The sequence below is a fragment of the Rattus rattus genome, chromosome 2 (genome assembly GCF_011064425.1).
Source record: "Rattus rattus isolate New Zealand chromosome 2, Rrattus_CSIRO_v1, whole genome shotgun sequence".
In the NCBI taxonomy this organism is placed as follows: Eukaryota; Metazoa; Chordata; class Mammalia; order Rodentia; family Muridae; genus Rattus; species Rattus rattus.
The window spans coordinates 99,798,572-99,824,215 of NC_046155.1; the positions used below are offsets into that span (position 1 = coordinate 99,798,572).

General features: G+C 52.9%; 1 protein-coding gene across 4 annotated transcripts in view; it reads left to right on the top strand.

Moving 5' to 3' along the window:
* Pde2a (phosphodiesterase 2A) overlaps positions 1 to 23,552 on the top strand; it is a 91,908-nt gene extending 68,356 nt beyond the window's left edge. For 2 of the 4 annotated variants that reach the window (XM_032893084.1, XM_032893083.1), the window contains 27 exons: positions 6,213 to 6,322; positions 7,165 to 7,220; positions 11,924 to 11,983; positions 12,473 to 12,614; positions 12,859 to 12,911; positions 13,096 to 13,170; positions 13,256 to 13,297; positions 13,770 to 13,838; positions 14,027 to 14,157; positions 14,911 to 15,022; positions 15,440 to 15,479; positions 15,585 to 15,648; positions 15,993 to 16,065; positions 16,187 to 16,364; positions 16,591 to 16,703; positions 17,467 to 17,544; positions 17,875 to 17,997; positions 18,558 to 18,628; positions 18,889 to 19,011; positions 19,327 to 19,414; positions 19,592 to 19,639; positions 20,598 to 20,672; positions 20,806 to 20,905; positions 21,166 to 21,278; positions 21,645 to 21,683; positions 21,839 to 21,945; positions 22,183 to 23,552. In XM_032893084.1, the coding sequence (XP_032748975.1) occupies positions 6,213 to 6,322; positions 7,165 to 7,220; positions 11,924 to 11,983; positions 12,473 to 12,614; positions 12,859 to 12,911; positions 13,096 to 13,170; positions 13,256 to 13,297; positions 13,770 to 13,838; positions 14,027 to 14,157; positions 14,911 to 15,022; positions 15,440 to 15,479; positions 15,585 to 15,648; positions 15,993 to 16,065; positions 16,187 to 16,364; positions 16,591 to 16,703; positions 17,467 to 17,544; positions 17,875 to 17,997; positions 18,558 to 18,628; positions 18,889 to 19,011; positions 19,327 to 19,414; positions 19,592 to 19,639; positions 20,598 to 20,672; positions 20,806 to 20,905; positions 21,166 to 21,278; positions 21,645 to 21,683; positions 21,839 to 21,945; positions 22,183 to 22,390 (2,491 nt within the window). In that variant the 3' untranslated portion in view covers positions 22,391 to 23,552. The remainder of the gene's footprint in view (positions 1 to 6,212; positions 6,323 to 7,164; positions 7,221 to 11,923; positions 11,984 to 12,472; positions 12,615 to 12,858; positions 12,912 to 13,095; positions 13,171 to 13,255; positions 13,298 to 13,769; positions 13,839 to 14,026; positions 14,158 to 14,910; positions 15,023 to 15,439; positions 15,480 to 15,584; positions 15,649 to 15,992; positions 16,066 to 16,186; positions 16,365 to 16,590; positions 16,704 to 17,466; positions 17,545 to 17,874; positions 17,998 to 18,557; positions 18,629 to 18,888; positions 19,012 to 19,326; positions 19,415 to 19,591; positions 19,640 to 20,597; positions 20,673 to 20,805; positions 20,906 to 21,165; positions 21,279 to 21,644; positions 21,684 to 21,838; positions 21,946 to 22,182) is intronic. The other 2 variants (XM_032893085.1, XM_032893086.1) reach the window with 1 other exon arrangement.
* The last annotated feature ends 2,092 nt before the right edge of the window (positions 23,553 to 25,644 follow it).

Below are 25,644 nucleotides of genomic sequence, written 5' to 3' on the forward strand. Positions count from 1 at the left end.
GGGTTTAGTAAGTGGGATTTAGTGAGGGATTAGGTTCAGTGAGGGGTGGCATTCAGTGAAGGGGTTCAGTGAGGGCATGAGGTTCAGTGAAAGGGTCAAGGGAATAGTCTGTCATGGCAGAGAAGGCCTGGCAGCAGGGACAGGAGGTGGCGGGTCACATTGTATCCACCATGGGTAAGCAGAGAAGAATGAATACTTGCACCCAGCTAGCTTTCTTCTTTTTATTCAGCATGAGATCCCAGCCCACGGAATGTGCTACCCACATTTAGAACGAGTCTTCCTATATTAATTAACCTAATCCAGAAAATGCCTCACACGCATGCCCAGAGATTTATCTCCAAGGTGATTCCAGACCCTGTCAAGCTGACAATCAGTATATACCGCCACAGAGGCTGAGTGAGGGGGTGGGGATCCTGAGGGGTGGAAACTGAGTGGTGGCATGGAGAACAAACTAACTGAGGCTCCGTGGGGTGGGCTGGGGTGACAGAGACTCAATGAGGACCACAGCACGGGAGCAGGGCCCAGTGGGGATGAAGGGTCAGTAAGGAGAAGGGATGGGGAGTTGAATGGGTCAGGGAGAAGTTGGAATTTGTAGGGAAGGGCTGCGAGTGAGCTCAGTGTTGAATGGGTCAGGTTGGGGTGCTTGGCTAGGGCCAGGGCTCGGGAAAGGATAGCGTTCAGTGAGGGAGCAGGTATGGGCAGGTCTCAGTCAGGGAGGAGACCAGAGAAGGATGCAGGAGCTCCGGGAGGTGGAAAGGGCCTAGACACGTGGCTCCTTCCAGGCTGTTGACCTTACTCACACAGAGCTTTCCCCTCTATTCTCTCCATTAAACAAATAGTTGTTAAAGGAACGGAACTGTCATAAACTCCACGCCTATTCCTCTCTGCGCTCTGTACCCATCTGTTTTTCTTCATTGGGGCAGGCCATGACCACCCTGGCACCAAGACTGCGTCACTGGTATTCAGTTTGGTCATTTGGGCTTGTGTGTGTGTGTGTGTGGGGGGGTTATTGAGTCCCTTGTCCCCTGTCCTCAGCATCAGCCTGGAAGGGAGCAGGGAGGGGTGGGAAAGCTCTGAGGTCAGCCATAGTCAAGCCTCTCCAGGGTGGAGGGGAGCCCCCATCTCAGAACCCTTATTTATAGTCTGTGGGCATTTGTAGATCATTCAGGCAGTGAGTTCTGGGAAGGATGTGACCAAGAAAACAGGCACCCCGGGAGCGTGTGTTGTGTCCTCATCTGAGGCTGTGTGCTGTGACAGGACCAGGGGAGGTGCCAAAACTTCCTCAGAGGGCAGGATTGGGGGAGGCCCTGGTATTTGCTGAGGGCCTGGTTCCAGTCAAGGCTGCACTGTCTCAGCCTGTCTTTCCTCTTTGGTCCCAAGGCCACTGAGACTAGATTTCTAGTTTCAAATATTCCTTCTCTACTGAGAATTCTTCCCAGGTAGACAGCTTGAAGGATCTGAAGTAAAATTCAACCATGTCTTGTCCTGCTCAAATTCTATCAGGGTTTCCTATATCTTGGAACCAAACCCAGCTCCCCATGGCCTGGGCGCTCCTTGGCTTTGCCTTCCACCACCCAGCGGTACCTGCTTTCTTGTGACTGTTTTCCAGTGGGTATATATTACTCTCGCCTTTGAGACTTCATCCATTCAGTTCCCTCTGCCTGCTCATCTAGCCCCCGTCTGTCTGTCTGTCTGTCTGTGTGTCCTTCAGGACTCAGGCATCTCCTTCGGGAAACCTTTTCTGACCCCACTCCCATCCCATATGAGGATGGATTGGGCATGCTCTTGATCTTTTTGTCGTGGCTCTGGTACCCAACGCCACTGCGGATCTGTATGTCTGTCTCTACATCACGCTAGGATCCCTGAATCAGGCAGGAGCCCCACCCCTCATGTCAGCTCCCTCTGCTGAAACTGACCCGGAAGGGCCATATAGGAGACTGCAGTGTATATCATGAGGCCTCCTGTCTGGGAGGTAGATTCTTGTGCTGTTAAGGATGACAGTTAGAAACCTGGGTAGGGGGCCAGTGGCTAGAGTAGAATATCTCCACAGAGGCTGGACAGTAGCTTCAGAATAGAGAGCAAGGTACAGCTGTGAGTGACACGTGGGAAACGACTCATCAATTACTGAAGGGAGCTAAGGAAAGAGGCAGCTAGGACAGTCTACAGATGAGTCACAGGAGTTTTGACAGGGAAGGAGCTAGAGGAGACACATCCAGGCTAAAATATCTTCCTGCACTTCAGGGACATCCAGGGTGTCCCTCATACCTCCAGGTGGCCTTGGAGTTTCTGGAGTCTGGAGTTGTGAACCAGATCCTGAGACTTATGAGGCCATGTGCACAGGATCCTGGGGGCAGGTGCAGCTGCGTCTGGGGGTAGGAAGTGGGATAGTATGGGCTGGTGGGTGAGATTTCGTAGTTTACTGACCATCAGTGCAGGGAACATCATCCCATCGTAGCTTCCGGCCTGTCTGAAGCCAACTAGCATGGTGGGGTTTGAGACCCCAAAATCCCCAGCCTTCATCAATTTGGTCAGGAAGAAAGATGGCTCCCATTGCCCTTCTGCCACCCTGACTTCAAGCAGTTGGAACAGCCCAGACTAGATGTGAAGGGCAACAAATGAGAGACAATACGGTTCTTGTACAGTCTGAATTTGTTGGAAGGGCAGGGAGGGAATGACTGCTGTGTAGCTCAGAATGCTATGTGACCTCGAAAGAGATGCTCAACCTCTTTGGTCCTTTTTTTCTCCAGCAGCTGTGACCTCCTGACTTGGTGACTTGCAGGCCACCCCCCTCCCTTTTCCTCATCTAATCTGTGCTGTATTCCTCCAATGACCCTGATTGCACGCTCCAGAGTCCCAGCTTGTCTTCTGTCCGGGCCAGGCAGTTCTTATAAACACAATACGTGGAAGTTGCGTGAGAGATGAGGAACCCAGGGCAATTAATCATCAGGGAGTGACATTTGGTGAAAAATTGGGTGCTTAATTAAGCAGGAAGAGCCAAAGGCCTGTGGGAAGATGGTGTTTGTGGAGGGCAGAGAGAAATCTTCTTCACACAACCAACCTCTCCTGCCTCAGTTCCTAGCCTCCACATGTGCCCGTGCCCTGCTTGAGGCTCACGGGCCACACGCCTCTGGTATTGTCCAAGCATAGTGATTAAAGCTAAATCTGGTACCAGCTGCTGGGGTTCAAAGCTTCACTCTACCACTTATTAGCTATGTGATCACAGATAGGGTTGCTTAGCCTGTCTGTACTTTAGCTTCTACTTCACAATGAAGATGACAATAATTTTTAACCCCTAGAGACGTTAAGGATTCTGAGTCAATATGTGATGCTTAATCTTCACTGCCAATCGTTTGGAGTTGGAATCATCTAGGAAATACTGGTCGATGTCCCTGTGCAGGGTGTTTCCAGAGAACTTTAGCAGGAAGCAAAAATCTAATCTGAATGTGTGCGTGCTGGGTCCCAGCATCCATCTTTCTCTGCTCTCTGACTATGGATGCAACGTGGCTGGTTACCTCACGTTCCCGCTGTAAGAAATGGAGCTGCTTTCACCACCACGCCTGCCCCAGACATGATAGCTATGATTCCACACTGTGTGCCCAGACAAGCCCTTCCTTCTTTATTTTTTTTATGTATATTTTGTTACAGAAAGGAGAAAGGTTAATATAGAAATTGGTACCAGAAGTGGGGTCATTGCTGTAATAAACCTGACCATGTGGTTTGTAGGTCTTTAGAACTAAATGCCTTGTGGGAAGGATTGGAATATTTTGGAGCCGGAGGCTAGAGAAGCTCTAGAGTGCTATAAAAGGAGCTTAACGGGCCGTTCTTGTGTAAGTGCGGAAGATCAGAATTACAGTGTAAATGTTATCAGGACAGTTCTGTCTCACAAGATTTCAGATAGGAATGAAGAATCTATTGGGAACAGGACAAGAAGGCACTTGTTTTACATACTGCAAATAATCTGAAAACATTTAGGTTGTGTCATAGTTATGCTCATTGCACTTATAGAGATTTATAATGAAAGTTCAAAGCAGAAAGATGTGAAAATGTGCGATTTATTAGGGGAAGGAATGTGAACTCAGTTGAAGTTGTAGGCATAGAGAATATCCACAGGTTTAAGGTATTTGCACCATTAAACCAAAGCATTGTGCTTTGCACTGAGCCAGTAGGAAATGTGGTCTGAGGGTTAAACCATATCTATTGAAAGCATTAGCTCTTAAAAATGTGGATTCGTTGGAAGGAAAGGCGATTGAACTGAGAATGTCACTGGGGGTTCTCAGCTCAAAACAACTGACTGGGGAAACATTTTTCCTAGCGGCATCACCAAAGGGCACGTTAGAGGTTAGTTACCAATGCTGTGGGAGCAGTGGGCCAGGCTATGTCATCAGCTGATATCAGAGCTTCAAAGTGTCATTCCTCTCGTATCAGTTTGGCACATGTAAAACATGAGTCGTAAGACCATGCAGGCTTGAACCAAGGTTCCAGAAAGCCTCTGGGTTCAGGAAAGGCTTTCCAGGGTCAGAGTCCCTACAAGGAGGTCCTGGGAGGCCACTGCATGAAATTTGAAAGTGAAGCCCACATTTTAAGGAGACCTCAGGATGCTGAAGACGTGAGGATTATCCACCAAGAAAAGCAGCAAGAGTGAAGCCAAGCCACTGGATATGTTTGCTACAGGCGGCTGAGCTGGAGGGGTGGGCACCCGGATAGTACCACCAGGAGCCATAGATGCTAGCTAGAGCTTTGAGATCTGTTGCTTGCTTTGTTGAGTGTCCAGTCTCGTTTTGACTTGACCTTTCTTTGCTGAGGGTCCTTAGTCCTTCTTTTTGGGATAGGAAGGCTTATTATGTGCCACCGCGTATTGGACATGTGTGAGCTGCTCTTTGATTTTACAGGGGCGCACAGTTCAGAGGGCTGCCTGAACCCCGGGTGAGAGTTCAGAGTTTGAGCTTTTGAACAATGTTAGGATTTCTGAGAACTCTAACATATAAAGTACATGCATTTCCCACTGTGAGGCGGCCTTTGAGGACCAGAGGAAGAATGTTATGATTTGAAGTGATGTGTTTGGGTAGCAGGTGGGCTTGGGGAGGCTAGTCTTCATTGTCAGCCTAACTGGACTTGGCATCACCTAGGAGACACATCTCTGATGTGTCTGTGAGACGTTTAAATAGAGGGAAGGCCCACCTAGAACGTGGACCATGCCACCCCCTGGACTAGCATGAGAAGTCGGTTTAAGGAGGGAGCAATGAGAAGCCAAGATGGCCACTAGTTTCATGCCTCTGCTTCCCGACTATGGAGGTGCCGTGACCAACTGCCTCACACTTCCATGGCCACACCTAGAGCTGTTCTCACTGCCTTCCCTCCCACAATGGACTGGACCCTCGAACCATGAACCAAAGGAAGCCCTTTCTTCCTTGAGTTGCTTTGGTCAAGTGTTTTCGTTATAGCATCAAAAGTAACTCATCCAATATGACTGTGCTGGTACAGGGAATGCCCCATGACCGTAACTAGGCTGGCTCCTGCCACGTCTCTCTCTGGTGCTTAGCACTAAAACTTTTTGAACAAAATGGGAGACTTGTACTCTCCTCAATTTCAGTTCCTCCTGGGATGCTCAGAGAAGGTAGATCGCTCACCTAAGATCACGTATTGAGGGTAGGATTTGACTTGACACGCCTAACAGTGAGCCCTGGCGTTCCTCTTTTTCCTATTACCAGAGGATCTGCCCTGGGTTGTGTGCATATGTCTTTCCCACATCCACCAGCAAGACATATGGAAGGCAGGCCGTGGCTCCCTGATTTTTGGGTAGGATAGGCGCAGGGTGGGGTCCCACTCTTACTTGGACCTTCCACATGTCTATCTCGAGGCAAATCATCTAGAAAAGTGGTTCTCAACCTTCCTAATGTGGCAGCCCTTTAACACAGTTCCTCACGTGGTGACCCCCAAACCATAAAATTATTTTCATCGCTACTTTATAACTGTAATTTTGCTACTGTTATGAATTGTCATGTAAAGGTCTTCTTTTCTGATGACCTTAGATGGCTCCTGTGAAAGGATCATTGGAGCTCCAAAAGGGGTCTTGACCCACAGGTTGAAAACCTCTACTGGAGACTGGGGCTTGTGTGCAGGGTTCAGCCTGTTTGTATCTCCAGGCTGATGGGAGTGGGCCCAACCCCTCTTTGATCTAGGGCCTGAGAGGTGAGACCATGTCTTATTTTCAGAGAGGCTGTGATTTCTCGGAAGCGGCTGAGCTGCGATGGGCTGGGACCTTCAGACCTACTAGGAAAGCCCTTGGCCAGGCTGGTGGCTCCACTGGCCCCTGACACGCAAGGTAAGGGCTAGAGACTAGACAGGACCAGGGAGGCTTGGGTCTGTTTCCAGGTCATGTCTGCTTTCTACCCATCCTCATCTGTCTCCTTGTGCTCTCTGTCTCTAGCTGTCTCTCCTTTAATTTTCTTTCTAACATGCTACTAATCTACCCGAGCCTAATTTCCCAACTGTAAAATGGGACACCAGTGCCTTTCCTGAGGGGTGTTTTTGAGGCACAAACGAGGTGGCTTGTGTAAAGGGTCTCGGTGACTGTTGGCTGCTGTAGCTGTGTGCTTGTGCCTGTTGCCAGATGGGGCTGGAGTTGTTGTCATGTTCTCTGTCATTGTCTGTGTCTCTTTCTTGTCCTCTCCATGCCCCCTGTCCGCCATGTCTCTCTCTGCCTCGTGTCTCAGTCTCTCTAGGTCTCTGTCCTCTGTCTCGATGTGGAAAGTGCACAAGACTGGGAGTCAGGAGACCTGACTTGCTGAGTGATCTTGGGCAAGTCACTTCACCTTTCTGGACCTCAGCTTCCTACCTGTAGAACCGGGATGCTCATCCTTCCCTGCCTCCTTCTGTCCCTCCCTCCCTACCACCCTCCCTCCTTCCTTCCTTCTCTCCCAGGGTTTCTGGGAGAATCACAAGAAAGTTGTCAAGTGAGGGGACTTCCTTCTGCCTAGGGGTTGTCACTGTGGTTGTTTCTGTCACTGACTCAGGTCTGCTCTCTGTCTCACCGGGCCTCTGGGTCTCTCAGTCTTTGTCCTGGCCTCTCTGTCTGCATCTTTGTCTCCTTCCCTGGGTCCTTACTCAGTATCTCTGGGCCTCACTGGGCCTGCAGGACCACCTCATTGCCCTCTCCTCCCTCAGTGCTGGTCATACCCCTGCTGGACAAGGAGACTGGAACTGTGGCAGCCGTCATCTTGGTAAGAGCCTGCCCAAGTGGCTGGGTTGTGGGTAGGATGGCAGAGAGGAAAGCAGGGTGGAAGGACTGGTTGGAGCGTGTGTGTGTGTGTGTGTGTGTGTGTGTGTGTGTGTGTGTGTGTGTGTGTGTGGAGTGTGAAGGTGTACTACCACTGGGATAGATTGGAGGCAAATGAGGGCTTGACCAGAGCCTGGGCCATCTTGATAGTCCCATGCTAGGCCTCGTCCTGGCAGGAAGAAACCACTGGTTCATTGGGTAACCCAAGCTTCATCTGAACTCAGCCCTCATCAGTTTCCTCTTGGAAAACTCTGGATGGGTTCTGGACAGGGATACATTGAGGTGATTGTGACTGACAGACACTGAAAGGGCACAGAGAGAGATGTGAGGCTGTCCCCACTGGAAACACTTAGGCAGTTCGGGTATCAGAGCTGCTGCAACTAGGGGTTTAAGGAAAGGCGTGTGTCCCCAGTGGAGCTGCCTGGGTGACAAGCATCAACCAAGATGCTTCTCGAAGTTGCAAACCAGTGGGAAGAGAAGGGGCCTTCATCGGAAATGGAGACTCAAGGAACTCAAGAGGTTGTTTTCCTTGGGTTCCTGATGCTCTCAGCTGCCCCTCATGGGGTCCCCCCAGGCATCTGCTTCACAGCTCTGTAGAGGGGTGGCTGAGCCTTGCCAGCAAGGGTTCTATTGCTCTTGTGATCTCTTTCCCATCTCTTTCCCATCTGGAGATGGAAGTCAAATTCCTTGTCTTGTCCCAGGAAAGGGTTTGCACCCCAAGCCAAAGAAACTGTTGATCTGCCAGCATCAGAGTGGTGGTTCCCCAGACAAATAAATTAGGCTCCAAGGGACTCCTCCTGATCTCATTAAAAGGGAATTAGAGGTTTCTGAGGCGCCTGACCTTTTATGAGCTGCAGGGTAGGCATGGGATCGGAGGGGGCAGCACCCACTGGGGTGAGGTGCCTGGCTTGACTCCCTGACTCCTTGACATCGGGCCCCATCTGCCTGAGGAAGGAAGCCCAGAATCATCCTTACTGATCCCCAGTTCCAGTTTGAGTCCCCCTGGTGAGGTGATCTGCTGGGGACAGAACCCTCATACCCTACTTCTTGCCCTGTTTCTTGGTGACCTGTCCTGGAGTTGTCAGACTGACGATGACAGTGGCTTCAGCCCACCTTCTCTGTAGGCAGAACGGGTTCTCAAAGTACCAGGCTCCTTGGAGCCCTGACCTCACTTTGATACAGTGAAGATTTGAGTGGAAAGGAAAGCATTTCCCCAAGGTGACGACATTCAGAAAGTTGTTCATCTTGGCGACAGAAGGATGGTTGCCATGTTCGCCTTGGCTAGTGTTGAGCCAGGGCTCTGGGCTTCAGCTTTCCAAAGGGAGGAAACTCCGGTGTAGTCTTAAGTCAGCCAGTCACCGTCTGGGTGCTGGAACCAGCCATTTCTACTTCTTGGAGCTTTCAGTCTGGGGACAGCCAGGGACACCTTCAGGCCACCAGGAGCCAAACGGATTTATAGTTGCCAGCAGGTGCTCCGATGGCAACTGGAGCAGCAAGGTGTGCCCTCCAGTGGAGAGAGCGTGGAGTGAGGCTTCGGGGTGTGGGTAGGAGGTGGGAAGGCTGAGGAAGGAAAGGACAGTGGGAAAGGCATGAGCAAAGGCAGGGGGAGAGGAGGTGAGAGTCAGGGTGGGGTGGGGGGAGGAGTGTGATCCAGTGAGGCTGAAGTGTGAGATGTGTACTACGGAGGAAGGTATTACCTGGGGCTCAGAAGTGTCTGACAGACATTCTCTCATCCCCTCAAAGATCCTGACAGCGAAGGGCTCTTGAAAGGACTTTAGAGCATCTCACTGACCAATTCTCTGAGCCTGAATCTTCCCAGTCAGGAGGAAACAGACTTCTTAGGAGGCCTGCTCCCCAAGGCACACACATCTGACAGCTGCTCCCTGGGTCACAGGATCCTTCGTCCTCACAGAGGCAGCACAGGCAGCCATGGGGCACCCAGCTGCTACCCAATCCTGAAGGTAGAGGGGCAGAGGAAGAGGGAGGACCATACATCATCAGCTCTTCCTTGATAACTCCAACTTTTACCTGGGTCTCTGCTGTTGGTGTCTATCATCTACACGTACACATGTGCACACGCACGCACACAGCCACCCAAGACCTCTTCCTACTAGGTATCAAGCGCTGTGTGCTATGTCTGGGAACACAGAAATAACCAAGAGACGGATCATCGGCTCCTGCCTTCAGACCATTAGTCTGGAGGGCATGAGGCAGGTGGCAAACGTCAGGGAGGGTTGCAGACCTCACAAGCTCTCGCCGGCAGCCAGGGAGTCCTGTGAGGAGTGTTGGGTTTGATGGAACTGCAGTCAGCAGAGGACCTGCTAAGAGACGTGCAGTCCAGGTGCACAGCTGTGTGTCTGAGTTCTGAGTTTCCCCAGCTCCGTTCAAGGCACCTTGATTGCAAATCCTTTGTGTGGAAAGTCTCTTACTCTGTTTTTCAGTTCCAGGAGAACAAGTCTCTTTGAGGAGTGGGTGGCTCTTGGTCTCTGGCATATGATGCATGATTTGTGCCTGCTCCCCGTCCCCTATCTCTGTCTGTCAGCTCCAGGCATGAGAATAGGGTGTTCATGCCGTTAGTCATGTTGAACTTGATGAGGGTGGGCCTGGCAGCCTGGCCAAGTTTTAATTCTTTCTAAACACTGGTGCCCACTGATTAGCATTTCCCACTGAACCCCAGACACCCACCTTAACATCAACCTTTACAAGGGTAAATGTTACCACGTGTGGGTGTGTTGGGGAGATGAAATGGTTCGTGTTGTGGAGTGTTGGAAGTAAGGGTGTGGCTCTTGGGTGTAAAAACTAATTTTTTTAGTGTGTACATGTGGATGGTGTGGGCATTGGAGAGGTGTGTGTGTGTGTGTGTGTGTGTGTGTGTGTGTGTGTGTGTGTGTTTCCACAGGGGAGTAAATACAAGTGTGTACATGTGAAGGGGCCTGAGGTCTACCTGTGTATGTGTATGCTAAGTGGGTGGACTGAGGTAGCCCAGCAGTGCATGCTGGGATAAGGGAACATCACAGTTTCTTCTTTTCCCTCAGCATTTTCAGCCTCACAGCTCTGCATCTGGGTCCAGGCCTTTGGAAAACCAAGGAGCTGGTCAACCCCCCCCTCCCCCAAGCTCTAGAGGGGTCCTAACTGCCCCTCCTCCTGAGAGCTGGGTCCAGGTGTAGAAGGAGCGAGAAGGGACTCTCCTCCGCACACTAACATAAAAGGCCAGCATAGTTGTGTGAACACATTCAGCCTCAGGCACCCGTTCCCAGCTTAAGCTTCAACTCAGTCCTTAGCCCCCCACCCCTGCCAAGTCTCCTCCAGGTCTTCCTGGCTCTAGTCTTGCTTTCTGTCATTTACCCTCCATCCCACTGATGACAGCGATCAAATGCTAAAGTTTACCATAGCATCCTAAGTCCCAAGTTCCAGACATTTCCCTCTATGGCTCCATGGATTTTACTCCCTACCCCAGGTACTTCACCTTCTCACATACCTCCCACTGGGCACTAAAGCAGGACAGCCTCCTATCTACCACATCTCTCCCCCTTTCTGCTTGTACTTCCAGGGCAGGAAGCCTCCCAGATCCCACTCCCTCTAAGATTCACAGTCCAGGTTGTCTGTGCACCCCAACCCCTCAGGTATAAGGCCCCACACCCCCTCCAAGTGCACCCTGACTCACCCTGCTCCTGGCCAGACTGTCTCCCCCTCTCCATCTGTTCCTGGCAGGGGACCCAGCACAGGGAGGCAGGCAGGGGTTCTGGGAAGAGGGAAGCAGGATGAAGCCCACACCCCCTGCAAGCACTGTGGGAGCCCCACAGGTGGTGAACAGCTTTGAGGAAGCTAAGGAAGCCGAGACAGCAGGTGGGGAGGGAGCCTTGCTGGCGGGCCACCAGGGGTCCCTAGACTGTCATCTCTACTTCTTTCCATCTCTGTCTCTCCACATTTTCCTCTTCAACACGCAAGGATGCTGGAGAGAGGAGAAATTCCCACTGACCCAGGGACACAGGCAGAAAGGGGAGGGATGGATAGAGATATCCTAACCCTGCTACTTTCTGCGTAGTGACTTCGGGAAGGTTCCCCCACCCCTTCTGGGCCCCCTGGCTCACCTGTAAGGGGAAGACTGCATCTCACTGTGGTGAGAACCATGTGTAAGGCAAAAAAGCACTCCTCCCTCAACCCGTTCATCTCTGCTGCAGAGCTTCCGGGCAGGTGTCAGTCACACTGGGCTTCTTCATCCCAGACATAAGGGCAGCTCAAACCCCACCCAGAACAGATGGAGCTGGAGGTAAAGCCAACTCCACAAATTCTCCAGTCAGGGCTTGAAGCGCTCCATGTGCGGACGGTGGAGAAGGTTCTAAGGTCCCCCTTCCTGACGCTGTACGCCTGGACTATGCTATCTATTACACAGTTTGCTCCAGGAACAGGACAGTAAGCGTGGAGGGTGATGGGACAGAGACAAAAAAGTTCCACCCTTTTCACCTGCCCTGGACGTCTTCCTTGGGAGAGTCGCCCCAGAGCTAGCTGCCTGGCCTGAAGGACGGGCTTACATGCAGGTCATAGACTGTGTTGGTGGCAGCTGGTGTAAGGCACCAGCCATGGGAGGACATGCTAGTGAAGACAGGCTGGGGAAGTCACAGCTGGTCCCTTCTCCCTTCTCTCCAGGTGCACTGTGGCCAGCTGAGTGACAGTGAGGAGCAGAGCCTGCAGGTGGTGGAGAAGCATGTGAGTTGGGTAGGACCATTGCCAGAGCTTGTAGGAAAGACGACCTGGCCAGAGAGCTGGACAGGCCTGGCTTCTGGTTCCAGCTCGACCACCTCGAGCAAGTCAGTTTCACATCTGAAGATGCGGTAACGATAGCACTGACTTAGCTGGGTTAGTGATGAGTCAACCTGAGAGTAACTGAGGCTCTTTTCTGCCTAAGATCTCAGGAGTCTGTGATCTTATTCAGGAGGGTGTTAGAAAAATCTGGCCCTCTTTTGGAAGAGTCCGTGAGCAGGGGCTGGAGGAAACTATACTTGGCCGTGGAAGGAGCAAGGGCAGTGGGAACTCCTTGGAAGTGGAGGAACCAGTGGTGAATTAGTTGGGACTAGAGCAGGTGTGGACAGTGGGCGCTATGTGGCCCAAAGAGGGATTCGTTTGAGCTAAGGAGGGGAGTCAGGTAGTGGCACTGGTATGGCGGCAAAGGTATGCCCACCACTCTGCCTACTCTAGGCTCTGGTGGCCCTGCGGAGGGTTCAGGCCCTGCAGCAGCGCAGGCCTGAAGTTGTTCAGAACACCTCAGCGGATGCCTCTGAAGATCAAAAGGATGAGAAGGGATACACCGCCCATGACCGAAAGATCCTGCAACTGTGTGGTGAGGGCCAAACTCGGGCAGGTCTATAGGACCCGACAGGGTGGATCCTGGAGGGGCAGAGCCAGGTCTCTGGAATAGGTGGGACCTGAGAGGTGAGGTGTAGCAGAAGGCAGAGCCCAGATAACACTTGGAAAGCATGTGGGTCTTCTGGGTGGTCTTGTGGAGCCTGAGAGGCAGGGATAGAACCTGGAAGCAGCCCCCAGGCAAGGCAGAGTCCTCTCTGATTTGAGCCTCGCCTTTGCAGGAGAACTCTATGACTTGGATGCCACTTCTCTGCAGCTCAAAGTCCTTCGATATGTGAGTCCCTGAACATTTTCTCTTCCACCCTACCTTTCTCCAAAGACCAACAGACCCTTGACCCCGTCACCTCAGTTCAGATTGGGACATCCCATCCTCTCTTCTACAATCCTGAAAAAAAACCCAGAGAGGCTAGAGGGGGTCTAGCCCTGCCCTCAGCCTGGCTCTGTCTGTCCCCTTGCAGCTTCAGCAGGAGACACGGGCCACTCACTGCTGCCTCCTGCTGGTGTCAGAGGACAATCTGCAGCTTTCCTGCAAGGTGAGGGTCCAAGTCCACTGTGAGGCGGGGCGATCTGTGTCTGTCTTTCCTCCCATAAACCTGTCTCCATTACTGGGTCCCACAGGTCATTGGAGAGAAAGTGCTGGGAGAAGAGATCAGCTTTCCAGTGAGTTCCACCTCCGTCCTCTGCATTGGAGCCTGCAGGGACCAGGACATCCTAGTCTAGCCGCCTAGAATGTCTTGGTGGGAGTAGTCCAGATCATGAGGTCTACTTAGAAGTATTACAAAGGAGCGCTGTCTCTTGCAATCAGGCTGTAGTAGAAGCAGCCTCTTAGAGGAAGCCTTACATGAGACCAGCTCTCTTCCGCTTGAGTATTTCTAGAACCTGTTAGAATCTCTTGAGACCAGTAAGATTCCTCGGAGTCCACTTATCACTCTCTAGTTAGGGAAAACCTTCAGGTCTACTATTGGTTCCACAGCCCTCCCTACGCCTCTGTCCTCTGCTCCACCCATTCTTTGAACTGTTCAAAGAGTTTATTGAAACTTCTAGTTTGGAAGGCAAGGATGGGTTGGCACAGGGAGAGCTGGGCCAACTCCCAGCTCTCCCTGTGCCAACTGGGTCTCTCTTCACTTTCCAGTTGACCATGGGACGCCTGGGCCAGGTGGTGGAGGACAAACAGTGTATCCAGTTGAAGGACCTAACCTCTGTAAGCCGTGGCCATGCTGAATCAAGGGCGAGGGAGGGGGAAACCCTTTGCTCAGGCCCCAGTGTCTTTGGACTGGGATAGCCTAGAAATGGTGAGACAAGACCCAGAGACATTGTGCATTGTAGAGTATGGTAAGAGCTATGTAAGGAGGCACACTGCCCCTCCTTACTGTTCCTTCATCCCTGCAGGACGATGTGCAACAGCTACAAAACATGTTGGGCTGTGAGCTTCGGGCTATGCTATGTGTCCCTGTCATCAGTCGAGCCACTGACCAGGTGGTGGCCCTGGCTTGCGCCTTCAACAAGCTTGGAGGAGACTTGTGAGTTTGGGGGTGGGTGTGTCAATAAGGAGCTGAGAGATCAATTGCAGTGTGGGGTCATAGTGTGAGAAGAGGCCCGGCCGTAGTAGGCCTCCATTAATGAAGGATTGCTGACACTCCATCATCTATTGTTCTTTTGGTATTTTTTGCTACTGTCCCTCCATGAGGGTGGAGGCATCGGGGAGGGGAGTAGAAGGACAGCCAGCTCTAGTCTTGGTAAGTCTCTAGTCTGAGGGAGGAGGCTGGCCTTGATCTAAGTGACTCTAGTCAGAGAAAAGAGATGTGGCTTTGACTTAAAGATGCAATAGCTCTCTTGAGACATGTTGGGCTATGAGCTTCAGGCTATGATGTCCCTGTCATCGGCCAAGCCACTGACTAAGGTGGTGACCCTGGCTTGCTGCGCCTTCAACAAGCTTGGAAGAGACTTGTGAGTTTGAGAGTGGGGTTGTCATGATGTCATGGCAACAGCCCCGGGTTCTAGAGAGTCTGAAGTCAGAGGATCACATAAACCTAAAAGTTTCAGGCCAACCTGGGCAACATGTTTATAAGCCTGCCTCCAACAAATAAAATCAAGTCATGGTTTGGTCTGAGTACAAGTAGAGCTTTCCTTTGGGAGAGCTCTGAGCCTGAAGCAGGAGGCATGGCGTGTGTGAAGAGAGTTCCTTTAACTGGTGGATATGAGCTTCCTGGTAGCGAGGGGCTAAGAAGCCCATCTTCCTTGTCCCCACCGGTGACCCCCAGCCCTTCGTCCAGCTTCACAGATGAGGATGAACGTGCGATCCAGCACTGCTTCCACTACACAGGCACGGTGCTCACCAGCACCTTGGCCTTCCAGAAGGAGCAGAAGCTCAAGTGTGAGTGCCAGGTGAGTGCTTGCCTGGAGCTTTTCCTGAGAACCAGCTCCAGCCCCAGAAGGCTACCCACAAGGGTGATGCTGCCAGTGTTATCTAGGCCAGTGGCAGCACTGCAGCTGGGTAACCTAGTGACCTGGAAGTCGCTTAAAGAGGGAGGGCAGTAGTTCCCTGGGCTCTAGGCGTTGTCTGTGATTGCCCTCTAGTGTCTAACACCGGCACTACCACAACATCTGGGCAGCAAGAGGCAAAGGTAGCAGACATCTGAGACCCAAGGGCTTCCTGTTCCTCACTGGGCTACTCCCACCCTCTTCACTTAGTAGCCAAAGGGTTTCAGCAGGCACGTCAGTTCCCAGGCTGCTCTGGGAGTGCTTGGGAAGGAATGAGGACATCCTGGGCCGTCTTTATGATCTTCATTTACTCCTTTCCAGGCTCTTCTCCAAGTGGCAAAGAACCTCTTCACCCACCTGGGTGAGTGACTGTCTCCTGCACAGGCACTTTGGGCAGGAGATGAGATGTGGAGGGCTTGTCTGGCATTCCTCAAGTCTCACGTGCTTCTCCTTCCCCCTCCCCCAGATGACGTCTCTGTCCTGCTACAGGAGATCATCACAGAGGCCAGAAACCTCAGCAACGCAGAGATGTGAGCAGAAGTGGGGTGATGTGGGAGGGAGACTGAAGCCTCAGCCCTCGCCACCTCTGCCGGGGCCCCTGCCTTCTTGTCTGGCATTTCCTTCTGCCTGGGCCTTTGTTTCAGCCAGGACAGCGCTAGCTATGCTTGCCATGGGTTTCTGTGACACATAGTAGGAACTAAAAGCAGTACAATACAAAACAAATAAAAAGCAAGTGAAGGGATGCTTGGAAATGGCCAGTCCAAGGGGAGTGCCTCACTTTCGGACACTTTCCAGGGTCTCAGAAATCGCCACCCTAGTCATAGGTGGTTGGAGAGGCGTCAGGACCCCACGAGCCAACCTCTTCTCTCCACAGCTGCTCCGTGTTCCTGCTGGATCAGAACGAGCTGGTTGCCAAGGTGTTCGATGGCGGAGTAGTGGACGATGAGGTGAGGGAGTATGGAGGGTGCCCGGGAGTAAGCTAGGGGACCTGGGGAACAAGCCACATTTGAAAGCTGTCTACACGCACAGGCTAACTTCTTGCTTTCTGTTCCATCCCTGTCTGGGCAGAGTTACGAGATCCGCATCCCTGCGGACCAAGGCATCGCGGGCCACGTGGCGACCACGGGCCAGATCCTGAACATCCCAGATGCATACGCCCATCCGCTTTTCTATCGCGGCGTAGACGACAGCACTGGCTTCCGCACGCGCAACATTCTCTGCTTCCCTATCAAGAATGAGAACCAAGGTGCCGACCTGTGGCCGCCAGGGGCGGGACGTGAAGGGGCTGGACGGGGGCGTGGCCGGGCGCTGCCTCGGGGAAGTTGCTCTTAGTTTCTTCAGATCTGCTACGGTTAGGAGCTGAAGAGCTTAGGATTGTCTGGTCTTGAGCCATTAATTGCAGGGGAGTTTGGGGATGGCAGGTCTCACTGGACCCCTTCACCTGTGATTCCTGTTTTGTCTTTCTTTCCCAGAGGTCATCGGTGTGGCTGAGCTAGTGAACAAGATCAATGGGCCATGGTTCAGCAAGTTTGATGAGGACCTGGCCACAGCCTTCTCCATCTACTGTGGCATCAGCATCGCTCACGTAAGGGAGCGCTACTGGGGTTAGGAAGGGTGGCCTACTTCCCACATCTGGTCTCTTTGCTCTGGCCTGTCTATGCTCAGGGCTCAGCAAATGGGGTGCTGTGTAGCCTGCCCTACATGCTAGCTGCCTCTAGTCACTCAGCATGAAAAGCTGGGGATACTATTTCTAGTCCTGTCTAGCCAACTTCCGGAGGATCATGAGAAAGAAAGGAAAAGAAACAAAACAAAACAAAACCCCACCTAGTTCTGCTGGGCCTATAATCTCAGAATTTGAGAGAGAGTGGCAGGAGGCTACATGGCAAGCTGGAGGCCAGCCTGAGTTATATGAGACACTGTCTCGACAAACAAAAATCCCAACACACACATATAAAGCCCTATTGGTAAGATTCTGCCCCCACCCCAGCAACTCCAAACCAGTCTACTAGTCAGTATCTTTTCGGCAAACGTCGGGTCTTTCTGTTCATGCTTTTGGCAGCTCTAGCCTGCAAATCCAACCTAGGTACCTGAATTAATCCCTTCTTTCTGGTCTTCTCCTCCAAGGGCTACCAGGTTCAGGGGACAGAGTGTCGCAGATGTTTAGAAAATGAGGAAGGCTAGTAAGAGAGCTAGGATTAGAGTCAGGGTGAGGCCTGAACACTGGGCTATTGATATTGCCTTATACTGGGCCCCCAATGGGACAGGAAGGAGAACTTCTGCAGTCTGGGCATTCTGAGGATGTCACAGCCTTCAGCTCCAGCACCATCTTTTCTGTTTTCTCTCCTCAGTCTCTCCTATACAAAAAGGTGAATGAAGCCCAGTACCGCAGCCACCTGGCCAATGAGATGATGATGTACCATATGAAGGTGAGGCTTGCTTGGAGCTTCTGTACATCCTAGGGTCCAGGGCCACCCGCTCCACATGACTTCTCGGACTCCCAGAATCCTCTGCAACCCAGGTCCAGGATGAGCTTGGCTATTGCTGGCTCTTGAGAATGGGAAAACAGACCCACACCATTACCTGGTCTCTGCTCTGCCTAGGGGGCCTCCCCACATCTCCCAAGCTTTTTTCTTAGCCCAATCTGAAGACAGCCAGCAGGCTCTCACCCAGGAGAAAATTTGGTCACCTGCAAGGGGATTTGATGGGTAGGACACTGGAGAGGGAAGAGGCCATATTCTCATGCTTATCTGCTCTAGGTCTCTGACGATGAATACACCAAACTTCTCCATGATGGCATCCAACCTGTGGCCGCCATTGACTCCAACTTCGCCAACTTCACCTATACTCCTCGGTCTCTGCCTGAGGATGATACTTCTATGGTGAGCTGGCCCTCTCAGTCTAGCCGGGGCATGGGGGTGGAGGGCAGGAAGCACAGATGTCAGTCAGGTGTGCATAAGAACTTCCGGGTGAGGCAGGGACTCCAAGAAGGCTGTGGAGTCTCCTTCAGACATAGACTAGGCATGCCTTTTGTCATTATGGGGCCACAGGGTGACTTAGGGGACAGCAGTGGGCTAGGTGGTGCCCCAAAGCTGCCCTTGGTATGTGGTCTCAAGGCTTGCAACACTGCCCATTCCTCTAAGATTATATGTGAGCTCGCTTCCAAGAAGTATTGGATCTTGGGCCCCTCAAATTTTCAATGGTTCGCGTGCCCATTCATCCATTTAATTTTCCTTTAGTTTAGAATATTAAGACTCTAAATTTTTGGGTATGAGGCTTCAGGAGAGGTGGAGACAGGAAGCACATCTTGACAGTGACAATCCTCACACTCTCTCTCTCTCTCTCTCTCTCTCTCTCTCCTCGCTCTCTCTCTCTCCTCCTCCTCCTCTCCCCCTCTCTCTCCCTCCTCCTCCTCCCCCCCCCCTCTCTCTCTGCCTCACAGGCCATCCTGAGCATGCTGCAAGACATGAACTTCATCAATAACTACAAAATTGACTGCCCAACTCTGGCCCGGTAAGTGCTCCAGCGCTGCCCTTGGAGCAGAGCCCCAGTTCACCTTCCCGTTGCCCTCCAGCCTCAAGTCCTTTGCCCCAAGCATTCTTAGGAGGGGGAGGACTGGATTCGTGGGGATGGGGAGGGCTCTGGGAGTAAGGATCCATTCTCAGACACTGGATGGTGAGTAAAGAGAGACGAGAGAATGTGATGGACACTCCGGAGGGCTTCCTGGAGGAGGAGAGGCTGAGGCCCCTCTGCTGTCCTGGCTCCGCCCACAGATTCTGCCTGATGGTGAAGAAAGGCTACCGGGATCCGCCCTACCACAACTGGATGCACGCCTTCTCTGTCTCTCACTTTTGCTACTTGCTCTACAAGAATCTGGAGCTCTCCAACTACCTCGAGTACGTGGCTGCTTCTCCCACATCTCCAGTAATGAGGCCCCGCTTGTGTGGCCGGTCCTTTACCTGGCCTCCCGTTCTGTCCTTTTTACTGTGTGTGTGGGGGTGCCGTACAGCCCCCACCTTCCACAAGTCATCTGCTCAGTCACAGAGAATGATGGACCTGATTCTCCCAGGGCTGCCGCACTCCAAAGAAGAAGCTGCTTTCCGGAACCTTCTGACTGGGTGGCCCCTGGGCATCTCATCCAGCTGTCTGTCCTCTGACGGCACCAGGGAGGAGGCCCTGGGCGACATTTCTCTTTTCTGCTCCCCTCCTAGGGACATCGAGATCTTTGCGTTGTTTATTTCCTGCATGTGTCACGACCTGGACCACAGAGGCACAAACAACTCCTTCCAGGTGGCCTCGGTGAGAGCCTGCCCTTCTCACAGTGGGGACCCCTGGCCTTGCCCTCCTCAGCCAGGGAAGGAATGGCAGTGAGACCAGCAGCTGGGGCAGAGAGAAGGGAACAATCCCTTCAGTGGGAGGCGTTCCCTCTGGTCCAGACAGGAGGGCTATAACCAGCACTTTTACGGACTTTTCCAGAAATCTGTGCTGGCTGCACTCTACAGCTCAGAGGGCTCTGTCATGGAGGTAAACTGCCATCCTGCCCAGCTCCTGTTCTGACCCTCCAAAGCCAGCGACTTGCAAGCTAGAATGCCCTCAAACCAAGCTTTCTAGCCAGGCTGTGGGAGTCATGCCTCGTAGGTTCCATTTTCCTGAAACAGGCACAGGTTGGGGTAAGACTAAGCCTGCTGGGTCAGCCTGAGTCAGGTTTGCAAAACCAGTGGGAACAGGGCAGGCCCACCCCTCAAACCTACTCCTTCAGGCCAGAGCCAATTCTAATCCCCTCAGTTTAGCCTTGTGGGATGGGAGGTTGGGGTTAAAGGGTACTGGTCTGCTCTCTAACGGCCTCTTGGGTCAGGAACAAGAGCCAAGACATCTGAATTCCATGCCTTGCGCAGGTCTTGATTCAGGGTGGGAACCACATCTTCAAGGTCACCTTGCCCCAGGCTGTCTCCCACAGCACCCCCTCCAGAGGTTGCCCCTAATGGCATACTCAGAGAGATATGCTTGTGCTCGCTGTCTCCCGGGAGGCCTGGTGGCAGCCCTAGTCCTGCCCTTTGTCCCTTGGGACGCTTGCTCCTCCTCCGAATGACAGCCCTTCACTATCAGGAGACAGGGCCTTGCCCTTGCCTCTTCACTGCCTTCCCTTGTCAGCAAACAAATATTTTCTGCATGAATTAGTGTCCAGGACATCTGGGGATCGTTTCAGAATTTTCTTCCAGCCCGTGAAGCCCTCTGAGCAAACCTTATCGGGTTCCTTCATGTGACAGCTAAGGGCTCTGAGTCACGGAGCTGGCTGGGGACTTACCCAGGGCCATAGAGAGCTCAAATAGAGCACTCTCAAAGGGAATAGGGCCTCTAACTCTCCTTCTCCCTGTTCTACTGAGCTTGGGGCCAGTCCCTGCCTGCCTTCCCTGCCTCTCTGGGAGCCTCTGGTGACGGGGACACTTTGACCCAGTGGGACCCATCTCTCTTCTCCCTACAGAGGCACCACTTTGCTCAGGCCATTGCTATCCTCAACACCCATGGCTGTAATATCTTTGACCACTTCTCTCGGAAGGTGATGGGGCCGTGTGGGGGATGTGTTTGGTGGGAGCTGGGAACCGGCTGCACAGAGGGAGCTGCGATCCCCCTTGGGGCGGATTGGACGTGTGCCACAGGGACCGTGACAGTCCTCCCCTGACACTCTCCAGGACTATCAGCGCATGCTGGACCTGATGAGGGACATCATCTTGGCCACGGACCTGGCACACCACCTCCGCATCTTCAAGGACCTGCAGAAGATGGCTGAAGGTGCCATAGCTCACTGCTGGGGAGGGATGGGTGGTTTAGCATGGAGATCTGAACATCTGGACATCTGGAGTGCTTCTGTCCTGTCCTTAGCCCCTTCCTGACTATGGTGTCCCTCCAGGCAGACCTAGTACTGGCCACCTTCCATTGCATGGTTCCCCATGGGATGCTGTAGACCCACTTCAGGACGGGCTGCGGGGCCCTTGTTCTCAGAAGGGACAAGGAACCTGGGTCCTCCTGCTTGACTCATTGTCCCCCAACAGTGGGTTATGACCGAAACAACAAGCAACACCACAGGCTTCTTCTATGCCTCCTTATGACTTCCTGTGACCTCTCTGACCAGACAAAGGGCTGGAAGACCACCAGAAAGATTGCGGTAAGAACCAGCCCTCTAACCTGAGGAAGCCCAGGCTAGTCCCTCTCCCCAGCTCAGTATGTCTCCTCAGTGGTCTGCACACCTTTCTGTGCTGAATTTACCCTGGTTGTATTTTGGGGAGCCCGAAACACAGAGTGCCTCAGAGTAACAGATGAAATGTCCCAGATGTGCACTGATCTCACCCAGGGTCACATAAGAAACTAGTGGCTACTGGGAAGTGGGCACTGTACTGGACCATCTCCCGTTAAGCTATCGAGGGTAGGCCCTGGGTGGGACTGAGACATCGGGCCCCAATTTGCCAACGTGGAAATGGGCTTTGGTGGACAGATGCCACTTGCAGGAGGTGATGACATTGTTGTTTTCTAGGAGCTGATCTACAAAGAGTTCTTCTCCCAAGGAGACTTGGTATGTGTCAAGTGACCTCAGGATGCCAGGGTAATGGTGTGTACAGGGGGAGGGGTGTTCCTGGCATGAGGCTGGGAGAATTTGGGTTAGCTGGCTCTACCTTGGTACCTGATGGAGGAGCAGGAGGGGCGGGCCTGATGATCTGGTGTCTGTAGGAGAAGGCCATGGGCAACCGACCAATGGAGATGATGGATCGGGAGAAGGCCTACATCCCTGAGCTTCAGATCAGCTTTATGGAGCACATCGCCATGCCCATCTACAAGTGAGCTTGGGGGGCACAACTGGGACCCTGTATAGAGAGGGTGGGGCAGCGTGTAACTGCCTCAGTGATAGTAAGAGGGCTGTCCCTGCATCCCCAGACTCCAGAGGAAAGGGGTCTTCACACTGTGCTGAGTCCCAGGCTTCATCCTGTTACAGAAGTGCTATCTGGGGGTGGGCTGTCATCTTTCTGCTGTCTGTGCTGTTTTCTGGCCTCTGACCCCTCCCCTCCTACTCCCAGGCTGTTACAAGACCTGTTCCCCAAGGCAGCAGAGCTGTATGAACGCGTGGCCTCCAATCGTGAGCACTGGACCAAGGTGTCCCACAAGTTCACCATCCGAGGCCTCCCCAGTAACAACTCGCTGGATTTCTTGGATGAGGAATATGAGGTCCCTGATTTGGACGTCACCAGGGCTCCTGTCAATGGCTGCTGCAGCCTCGAGGGCTGAGTGATCCCCTCTAGGGACCCTCCCTGCCCAGCCCTCCTTTCACAACTCTCTACCAGTCTGTCTGATGCATTGGGAACCAGAGCCATGGGTCCTGGGTTCTAGACCAGGATGTCCCCTGTGACCCGGCACATGCCACCCTTCCTGGGCTTCGTCTTTCTCATCTGCAGAAGGAAATCGAGATTCCCGGTCTCACACAGACTTGGCCGTTTGTTCTTCAAGAGCACAGTAGTGACCAGTGGCAGTGGGCTTCCTTCTGCACCTCTGACTGTACCGTGCCCAGTTCTGCCCAAGCCACTCCATCTTTGAGCAGTGCCACAGAACCTTCTGTGACCGCATTAGAGCCCTATTAGGTCAGTATCCTTGTTTTCCTGGAGGAATCCCAGGTCTCTGGAGACTTCGAGATCCTCATGGAAGAAGGAGAGGCCACCGAGAGAGCAGAGGGTATAAATCAGTCACCAGCTAGAAGTCACCGAAGGGTGAAGGGACCCCGAGGGTGCCTCTGTGCTTCTGGCAGGACTGGGACCCTGGAGGAAGCTGACAGCCAGGTTGCTCAGTGCTCTGCAGGAGGCAGTGCTCCAGCAGAGAAGGCAGGAATAAGGGACAGAAGGATCCTCAAGCTGGGAGACAGTCCCGTACACACCCCTGCCCTTCAGGTGGTGGACCTGAAGCGAGTTCCTTTCCCTAGCTAGGCAAGACAGGATCATTAGACAGCCTATTCTCTCTTTAGATTGAAGTCTCCATCGTTCTGTGGAGTCCGTGAGTGGTTGTGGCATGCTCTGCCACCCTGAGGCACAGAGAGCCTAACCTCCTTTCCTCTGAGTGTATCCCCCTGGTCTGAGCCCCTCTCCCATTCCTGCCATCAGAGAGGGGCCTGGCCTCTCTCCACAGGGCTCCTCTCCTCTTCAAGGCCATATCCACACCTGCCCCCCGGGGGGCTCAGGAGACTCTCCCAGGGCTGGGCCTCTTGGGTGAGTGGCCACTAGCTTCTCCTTCTGTTTTGTTCTGTATGTATTGTGGGTGGGGGAGGGGGCCACCTGCCTTACCTACTCTGAGTTGCCTTTAGAGAGATGCGTTTTTCTAGGACTCTGTGCACCTGTTGTTGTATGTGGTCCCGTGGGCTGAGTGCTTTGTACATGAGAATAAATCTATTTCTTTCTACCAACCCTCTCGCAGGAGGTTGTCTGTGGACTCTGTACATAGGTGGAGGGGAAACAGTCGGCACAGGCAAGTGTCCCTAGAATCTCTCTGACTACCAAAGCCTTTACCCCTAGTTCCTAATTCCCTCTTCCGTGACACCCCTATTCTGGGGGGCAGGGTGTGCCATAGATCTGTTGAGATGATTCCTGGGTCATATCTGGGGTCTAAGGGTTGTCGGCACACAGGAGGCTCAGGTGTCAGTTGACAGATGGTGGACTGGAAAGAAAGACCTGAGAGTCAGAAGCAACCAGGGAAGCTGCATGGAGGAGTTGACCTGTGGCTCCTTCTACACCTCTACATGCTGGTCTGCTGTGGTCATGACACCCAGATGGCCAACACTTGGACTTCAGAGTCTCTTTAGCTGTGGGGTTGTCTGGGTAACCATCGATTCCACAGCCTTGTTTCTCTGAGTGCTGTGGAAGGTGTCCCCATGTGTGTGAATCTCCATGCCAGATTTGACACTGGTTTCTGTCTGTGGACCTGAGAGATGATGGCTTGCAGGACAGCGGCCTGTGGTTGCACAGACGTCTGGAAAACGCACTGGGAGCTGGAGTCCCTGTGTCTCATGAATGTTTACTTATCCCTTCCCTACCCCTGGTGTGGGGGAAGGAGCTCTGGCATGACTGTTAGGGTGGTCAGGGCAGCTACCTCTTGAAACTGTCCCGTCTTCCAGAGTTAATGGTTCCAATTGGCATTTTATCCAAACATCGCAAGATTCCATGGCATAGATGCCGGTGGTCCGAGGTTTGGAGAAGTACTTTGCCAAGGCTAGGCTGGGAGCCGGTCCAGCAAGTCCGGCTCCTCTCCAAGGCCTCTCCTGCTATAGAATAGAAGGCTATCCTGGAGGACAGCTCCATCTGCAGTTTGGGCAGCACTGCCATGACACATAAGGGTGACAAGCAAGTGGGTTGGGCCCCAAAGAAGGAGCTGGGGTTGGAGGAGCGTGCGCGTGCATCCTGTGAGCAGTAAGTCTCCGTGGCAACAATTGCATCTGGTGAATTAGAGCTACTTTTAGAACTGACCCCTCCCCCCAGGGCTCAGTCTTTTTTTAAAAAGGGGATTGGGATGAGTGTGGTGTCTTGGGATGGGTGGGTGACCTAAGGGTGGTATGAGGTGGTCAAATGAAGTGAAGGTAATAGGGTGGGAGGGGGCACAAAGAAGCGTTTTAGAGCCATGTTGTAACCTTCTGGTGGTGGGAAGGGGATAGGTTATAGTGGTGGTGCCAGATCCAGGGAGGCAAAGGAGTGAGAGGAACTGGGTCCCTAGGGAGATCAGGAAAGCCATTGCTCCAGGGTCAGGCTCTGGCAGGGACAGGAAGATGGGAAGGCAGAGTAGTTGTGGGTATCAGGAAGGGATATTAATGGGGCAGGTCTTGCCTAATAGAAGTTCACACTGGTGGGACCTCTCCTGAAGCACAAAGCCAAGAGCTGTCACCACATAGAGGCACCTGGTTCCTTGTAGTCCTCACAACCCCCCCTCGCCCCCTGCCCTTCCTTCAGGGCAGGATAGGCATTGGGATTCCTCCCTAGTGTCAGTTCTCTACAGAATTAGAAAGGCCGAGCCTTGCTGAGATGGGAGGGAACTAGAAAGGAGGTTGTCCCACATCACGGGGAGCCGTGTGTGAGTGAAATCTTGGTGGACACAGCATAGCCAGGGTGTTCTGGAGGGAAAACACCAGGGTGAATCCCTGTTGGAAGCAGAGGGCACCGTCAGGTTTGGAGATCAGTGGGTCAGGTGTGACAACCAATGGATTGGCAGTTCCTGCCAACATGGCTGCCTTTCTCAATCCCTAAGTCACCTATGGAGATACTAGAGAGAAGTATGGGACTCTAGGACCCAAGGACAGTAGCCAGGATGCACAGGCCGTGAAGAGAGAACAAGGGGAGAAGCCGTGATGGAGGAGAGCACTCGCATGCTCCAGGCCACCTGCACGATCCCTGCCCGCCCTGACAGCTGTGCACATCCCAGAGCGGCCTCCTCATGGTGCTGCTTGGAGAGCTCCAGTCTGGAAATCCACAGCTTGCCAACTGTGGCTGTGGGGAGCTTAAAGCTCAGCT